Below are 7,675 nucleotides of genomic sequence, written 5' to 3' on the forward strand. Positions count from 1 at the left end.
TTTTTTTAATGAATCTTCTGCTTGCACGGTGCTGTGTTCTAAAAATAGCAACTAGCTTGAGCTGGTTAACGGCCCTGCTCAGTTCTTTCTGCCTCACTGCCTGGCAGAGTTACCCTCCAACCAGCCGCATTCTACCTGGGTCCAAGACACAGAAATACCTATTAAGGGCTGATGGCTTTGGTATGGTTCATAAAATGTCCCCAGACCAAGGAACACATGGCAGCTTCTCCATTGCTTCACACAAGGCTGGTTTACAGAAGTTACCCACTGTGCGGTTCCTGCTTAACTAGCCTCAAAAACCTAGGTGTAGGTCTCCTTGGTTGCCCTTTGTCCTGGCTTTTCAGTCATGGATATTTGTCCTGTGCCAAGAATGGAACTGATGAATATCCCTGTGAAGAGAAGGAGGCCCGTGTCCCCATGCCCAACATCAATCCAGGTCCTTCACCCTTGCTTACTTGATCACGTGAATGTCACATCACTTCTCAGAGCTGTGCTTTCTCGCTGCTCCCGTGTTGGCAGAACCCAGCTTTCCGTGCTGGTAGACAACAGTTGTGGTGAGGTTCAGCCAAGATATCCTCGACATTTATTATTTATTATTTGTGTGTGTGTATACAATGTGGGGGTGTGGCAGTTCATGCCATGGTGCGTGTGTGGAGAACAGGGGACAACTTGTGGGAATCTGTCCTCTCCTTTCACTATGTGTGGGTCCCAGGGATCGAACCCGGGTCGTCCGACTTAGACTCAAGTGCTTTTACCTGCTGAGCCATCGCACCAGCCCTGATCCCTCAGATTTTAAAGATGTAGGTAGAAGACAACTGTGAAGCACTGGCATTTGAGAGCGGCCTCAGTGACTCCTAACCCTCGCCACCCTCCAGAAGGGGTTTGGATGAGGTGAGGCCAAAGGAAATAGTTGGGGGACCTGAAATTCTCCCTTGTTCTTTAATCCTCTCCATCAGCGTGGAAGACAGAAACCGCAGCCATGACTACCCACGTCACTTTGGAAGATGCCCTGTCCAACGTGGACCTGCTGGAGGAACTGCCCCTCCCAGACCAGCAGCCATGCATCGAGCCCCCGCCTTCTTCCATCATGTACCAGGTAATGGAAATGGCAGCGTGCAGTGGAGAGACCCGGATTCTGGGGGTCCTGTAAGGGGGCCGACCTGCCCTGAAGTACAGGGAAGAGGAGGTATGCCTGGAAGGTGAAAGGTCGGGAGCGGATGGAGTCCCTGTACGCTCTCGGAGCCCCATGGAGGAAATGGATTAACTAATAAATGTGTGTCAGGACCATGTCCCTCCCCTAGGGAGCATTTGATCGACTGCTCCGATCCTAAATTCCTTCTGGGCTGCTCCTGTTGATGCCCCACCCAGTGTATGGCATCCCTGATCTCATGAATTAAATATCACAATTTAGAAGCCTCTGGAGCCTGCCTGGGTAATTACTTTTCCCTGAGTGTGGATGACAAGAGCTCAAGCAAGTCCACACAGCGGCCAGTGGCTCAGGGAAGTGGGTCACAGTTATTTGCTTTGGCCCTAAATGAGATCTTGTGATAAACCTCCATCGCCGTTACACACACAGCCGTGACCCTGGCAGGCCTAGCGAGGAGGGCACTCATGCAGGTGGAGGCAGCCTGGCCAAAGCCCCTTGTCTGGGTGCGCCAGGCTGAATGCCATGGTAAGAAAGAATGTGTTAATTTGAAAACTGGGGCTGTGTTAGACCTTTTTGCTAGGTTTTAGATGGTGAATGATGACTAAGTATAATTATATATTTTCATTTCACTCAATAATTAAATGAATCTTCACATACTTGAAGATTCAGTTCCTAAATCTGACTTATTCATAGCTTTTAACGCAGATTAGAATTTTAATTATCCAAGTATATTTTAGTTTTAGTTTTATAGAGAGACATTTTTATTAGCAAAATGGAAAAGCATAGCGTAGAAATGAATTTCTTATACTAATATACCCTTCTCTGTGTACATAGACATTTTGTTTTATTAAATGTATTTGGTGTATATAGTCTTCCTTTTTACTAAAACAGGAATTTATTATATATTCAATACACACACACACACACACACACACACACACTGTATTTTCCTTAATATTTATTGTGGAGCCAGGCAGGATGGCTCACAGATGTAATGCCAGCATCCCTGAGGGAAGAGGATTTCTGTGAGTCTGAGTCTAGCCTGGGCTACAGAGAGAACCGCTGTCTCAAAACTCACAACAGCAAAAACTTGAGTGGATATTGTTGGGCATCAGGGATACAGTAATGCCGCCCGCCCTATGTTTAAGCAGCTCATGGTCCTTCCAGCCCATTGTACTGAGACTGTCAACTTCTCCAGCTTTTGCTGGCTATTTTCATCATTTTCAGGTGGCTGTTTAATTGTAAAAGCTGCGGTGGTGGCCCAACCTCTACCTACACACCTGGGCACCCTCAGGCATGTGTGTCTGAACGTCTGGATCAGAGCCATGCACATTTGACTTTTAGCAACTGTTTGGACTTGCACAGTTAGCTGGGAAGTATGACTTCCTTGTGCTTGAACTTTTATCCATCCTGACAAGCATATAAAACAGATTAATTGTAGCGCACTAATCACATGAACAAGTTGGCAGAGATCCCTACTAACTGGAATTAGAAAGTGGCAATTCGGAATCAAACATGTACTTCTGGGGCTTGGTTGAGAAAAACCCGTCACCTGTGAGAAGCAGGTGCTGTGCATCTGTCCTCAGCTGTTTGGAGGCCGTAATGGGTAATATGCGAAAGTCGTGGGGCAGTAGATTTCCACAGAAAGCTTGTGGCTTTTGTTGGTGGCTGTTCGCTCCCTAGACATCCAGCCAGCTTCGATGTGTTTTCCGGTTACCAAACACCCCCTCCTGTCCTCTCCCTCCACAGGCTAACTTTGACACGAACTTCGAGGACAGGAATGCGTTTGTCACGGGCATTGCAAGGTACATTGAGCAGGCAACGGTCCACTCCAGCATGGTAAGTCTCCGTGACCTACATGTGCAGATGCACGCCCTACTGACGCAGGAGGAACCATGGGCTGCCTCCCACAACAGGCCTCAGCTACCCAGCTCTGCTCTGCCTTAGTCAGCTGGGCTATGGAAGTCCATTCTGGAACTCAGCCCCATCTCCTCTATGTGCCTTGGGGCAAACTCCATGCCTTGCTCATCTTGTTCACTATAAGCCCGTCCAAACCCCACTGTTCACTTCCTGGAGCCCAGGGCTTTTTATGTACACATGGGATTAGGTTCTACTTTCATCTTATCCTTACAGAGAACTGGCGGGAAAGGGGGTGTTGTGTGTTCCTTTGACAGAGAAAAAAGTTCCTCATAAAAGTGACAAGTGACATGGCTTTGGAAAGTGCCATTTGTTGATTCAAGGAAGTTGCTGGCCTAGATCATTCATAAATGGGGCCATTTGTTTTCCTTCTTAGGGTCTGATCCTAAGAGAGCAAATTCTCCTCTCCCATTTTATCTAGAGTGAAGTTTTCAGATTCTAGATTCCTCATCCAAGGGCCCCTTGTGTACTTCTCTGGACCCTTCTCACTGTGTGGGACAATGCACTCATTCACCGCTGTGAGCTGATTGGAAAATTAGCGTGAGGGAGTTTCATTTCTGAATGAGTCAAATGGGGAAGAAACAAGCCAACCAAACCTGTTCTCTGTGCAGCTATTTCAGGGTCATCACCTCATGTAATCCTCACACAGACTCTGTGAGGGAGGTGATTGGAAGCCCCAATATTTCAGCTGGCCAACATTGAAGCCTCTCTCTCAACTGTTAAGAAATTGACTGAGGGTTTCACAGCTGATGGGGTGGTAGTTCTAAACTTGGGATTCTCTGGTGACCAAGCTTGGTGCTCTGGACAGTTCTTTGCAGGCACAAAAAAATGTATAACATTCAGCGTCATGGAGTTCAGTTTTTGAAGGGGCCTTGAGGAGGCGGGAGGAAGCTTCCTGGAGGAAGCCACTTTTGAGTACAGTCTTCTAAGAGGGTAATTATGGGGTGTGTGTGCACACTGCTCTTTGAAATGTAGGCTGGGCAGTCTGCTGTGTGAGACCATCAGAACCCCATAATCACCCCAGGGCTTGCAAAGCGCTCATTATACCTATTGTAGAGACGAGAAGACTGAGGTCTAAAGAAGTTAATAAGCAAGTTTCTTGTGGTCCTACAACCAGAAGTCCTGGCGTGAACCTGGAGATAGTCCTGATCTCTTTCTGTGGTCCTCTCTATGTCCCATAGGATTGTAGCAGTCAGAGATGAGATGGGGAGGGGACATCAGGTGAACATCAACACGAGCAAAGACAGAATTCTCAGTGACTGCCCAAAATGTGTGTGTGTGTGTGTGTGTGTGTATAGCATTTATGGAGTCTATACTTGGAGATCATATTTGCTACCTAGCCTCCCATAGCAAAATACTGTGACCAGGTGGCTTAAATAATAAGTGTTTCCCTCCCACAGCCCTAGAGTGATTTCTCCTGCTGTCTCTTTGGCTACCCTGGCTCTTTCCATACAAACTCCTGCGTGTCTGATGGCTCAGTGTGTACCCAAGCCCTCCCCCCACACTTTATAAGGATGACAGTCAGATTGAGTGAAGGTCTGCTCTCATGATGTCCTCTGAGATTCATCACCTTTCAAAAGGACCAACTAGAAATAGTCACAGTCTCAAGCACAAGGGTTAGGACTGGAACTTTCAGATGGTGTATGGGGAGTAGGAGGGGCACAGCTGAGCCTGTAACAGAGGGCTTTCATCCATTTAATGAAAGTGCAGACCAGAGGCCGGAGATGTAGGTCAATTTCAGTTGTGTGAGCAGCCACCTAGAACACATCAAAGCCCTGGCTTGATATCCAGCACCAAATAAACCGGGCATGGTGTGGCAAATGCTTGTGATCCAGCCGTGGGGAGGTGGAGGCAGGAGAATCAGAAGCTAAAGATCACTTTCTCAGCTCCATGGGGAGCTTGAGGCTAGTTTGGACTGGAGACCCTATCACAGGCGAACAAACTAAATCAGCAGCAGTGGGCAGTTTTCAACCGTGGGAGAGAGGGGAGCAGAACTCTGCTTCAGCCATGCTTTCCCTGTGAACTATTCGTGGAATGAGTCATGGAGATGCGGGTGGAACAGGTACACTGGATGAGCTTCTGAAAATGATTGCCGCCGGAGGAGGCACGAAAGGCTGAGAGGGGGTAGTAGCCTTAGGCGGGAGCTGTAATGAGCAGGTTCATGAGAGAAACTGGAAGTCAATGCCAGCTGGTAGGAGTCATCTTTGGGGCAGAGGGAACTGGAACACTGCAGACCAAGGTGTCCCAGAAATACCAGGTCACAGGCTCAGAGAGGCAAGTCTGGGACAGGATGGCGCTAAACAATGACTATATTTGTTTTCTGATGCGGCTGTGAGAAATTACATAATTGGTTTAGTTGATAGAGTGCATAGAATTTACGAAGCCCTAAATTTGATCCCCGTCACCACATAAACGGGGTGTAGCGGTGAATATCTGGAACCCTAGCCCTTGAAAAGTAGAGACAGGAGGAGCAGAAAGTTCAAGGTCATCCTCAGCTACCTAGAAAGGAGTAACCTGGGATACATATCTCTAAGATAAATAGATGTATTATATATTTATTTATACACACACACATATATATATGTGTGTGTATAAACATTGGAGTATGTATAAATTATAAAAATCTAATAAAATGTTACATGTATTTATTTTATTAAATTCTTCATATATGTAACACACACATACACACACATATATGGTGGAATTCTCACATTGGTTTCCTGATCTATGGATTGAGGGCTATTATGACTGGAATGGCTAAATGGAAACCTTTAGGGTTGCCTCTGCAAAGGAAAATAATGAATTATAGCAGTATTGTATTCNCACACACACACACAGCCTGAGACCTGAACGTACTTACTATAACCTCTGTTCACCCAATGAAATTATGCCTACTGTGGGCACTTGGGGGCCACGTGTTCTCTACGTTACTGTCAGTTCCCCTTTTAGACACGTGTTCCCAAGCAGAAGAGAAAGCAGGAGGCCCACAGTTGGGCTTCGTTGTTTCTGAACTTGGGGACAGCATGTTACTGACTGGTGTTCTAAATTAAGAATTGAAACCATTGCTTTTGAATAGAATCACACTCGGTCACAAACTCCAGATTAAATTGGATTCTTCCCTAATCATGTCTTATAAAGTGAATATGATAAAGGGCTTTAAATTTTAAAATTCATTTCCCCACGATACAAACATTTATAAGGAAAGGAAGCATAATATTAGTTTTTCGTCCTAATATTTTTGAGGTATGCTTGCTATAACTGGAGGCCATTTCAAACATATACGTGAATATTTTAACCGTTTTCACAATATACTACTGCCACCGCCATCGAATTCCATCACCTGTACATGTGCCCTAGACTGTTAGCAACCTCCCCTGGATCCTCTCTCCCCGTGTTCCCATCAACCACTGTCTGTACTTAAGGCTCTTGTAGGTATTTCATCTAAAGGAACCAGAATATGTGGCCTTTCGTCTCGCTTTCATTGAAATTCATGTCAAATCAGTCTTAAATGGGAGGAGCATGTGCGTTACCTGGGGGCTTCACTGGGTTATAGGTCTTCTTTGTTTTTTTGTTTTTCGAGACAGGGTTTCTCTGTGTAATCCTGGCTGTCCCGGAACTTGCTCTGTAGACCAGCCTGGCTTCATACTCACAGAGATCCGCCTGCCTCTCAAGTGCTGGGATTAAAGGTGTGCATCACCACCCGGTGGAAAATAGCTCATAATCATAGGCTCAGCCAGCCTGAGAGCCTGCTTTGTCAACAAGCTCCCAGCTGATGCTGCTGTTGCCAGCCACAGACCACACCCTAGAGCCTTGAGAAGCCGAGGGCCCTAGCGTTATTCCTCCCTGATGAAATGCCTTGCCGTTTCAGAATGAAATGCTGGAGGAGGGACACGAGTATGCCGTCATGCTGTACACCTGGCGCAGCTGCTCCCGGGCCATCCCACAGGTGAGACCATCCTTGCTATGCCACTTTTGCCCTTCAGGGGGCGTCAGTGCCCCTCAAGTCCAATCAAACCCAGAGGGCTGAGTTTTCTGGGTGACAGGAGGTAAATCTCGGCCGCTGACCCAAAGAGCTCCCCATAATGCTACTGAGAAGGTCCACGCCCCCAGGGTCTTGAAAAGTTTCCCAGCATATTTTTATAAGTAGCATCTGCCACCTTCCGCCCAGGCCACTGCAAAGGGTCTAAAGTAGCACACAATCTCTCCTCACTCCTCCACCCAAACCGACGTCTGTCTGTCCATCCACAGCATGAACACTGCACACACTCAGCTTCAGACTGCTCTGGGTCTTCTTATTGGCAGGAACATATTTTATAAAATCATATCGTTACCACAGAACCATATTGTTTCTCACTTTTTACACTATCTTGGACTTATTGAAAATATGGAAAAAAAAGAAAATATGGATTTTTTAATTTATTTATTTATTAAAGATTTCTGTCTCTTCCCCACCGCCGCCTCCCCTTTCCCTCCCCCTCCCCCAGTCAAGCCCCCCTCCCTCGTCAGCCCAAAAAGCAATCAGGGTTCCCTGCCCTGTGGGAAGTCCAAGGACCACCCACATCCATCCAGGTCTAGTAAGGTGAGCATCCACGAAACTGCCTAGTCTCTCAC

General features: G+C 46.8%; 1 protein-coding gene across 2 annotated transcripts in view; it reads left to right on the forward strand.

The window, feature by feature from the left end:
• Cyfip2 (cytoplasmic FMR1 interacting protein 2) overlaps nt 1-7,675 on the forward strand; it is a 119,785-nt gene that overhangs the window by 20,321 nt on the left and 91,789 nt on the right. For both annotated transcript variants that reach the window (XM_050138684.1, XM_050138683.1), the window contains exons 2-4: nt 957-1,096; nt 2,897-2,986; nt 6,933-7,010. In XM_050138684.1, coding sequence (XP_049994641.1) covers nt 980-1,096; nt 2,897-2,986; nt 6,933-7,010 — 285 coding nt within the window. In that variant the 5' untranslated portion in view covers nt 957-979. The remainder of the gene's footprint in view (nt 1-956; nt 1,097-2,896; nt 2,987-6,932; nt 7,011-7,675) is intronic.

This window comes from Alexandromys fortis, unplaced genomic scaffold (assembly GCF_014885135.2).
Source record: "Alexandromys fortis isolate MF-2015 unplaced genomic scaffold, M_Fortis_MF-2015_v1.1 scaffold_11, whole genome shotgun sequence".
Taxonomy (NCBI): Eukaryota; Metazoa; Chordata; class Mammalia; order Rodentia; family Cricetidae; genus Alexandromys; species Alexandromys fortis.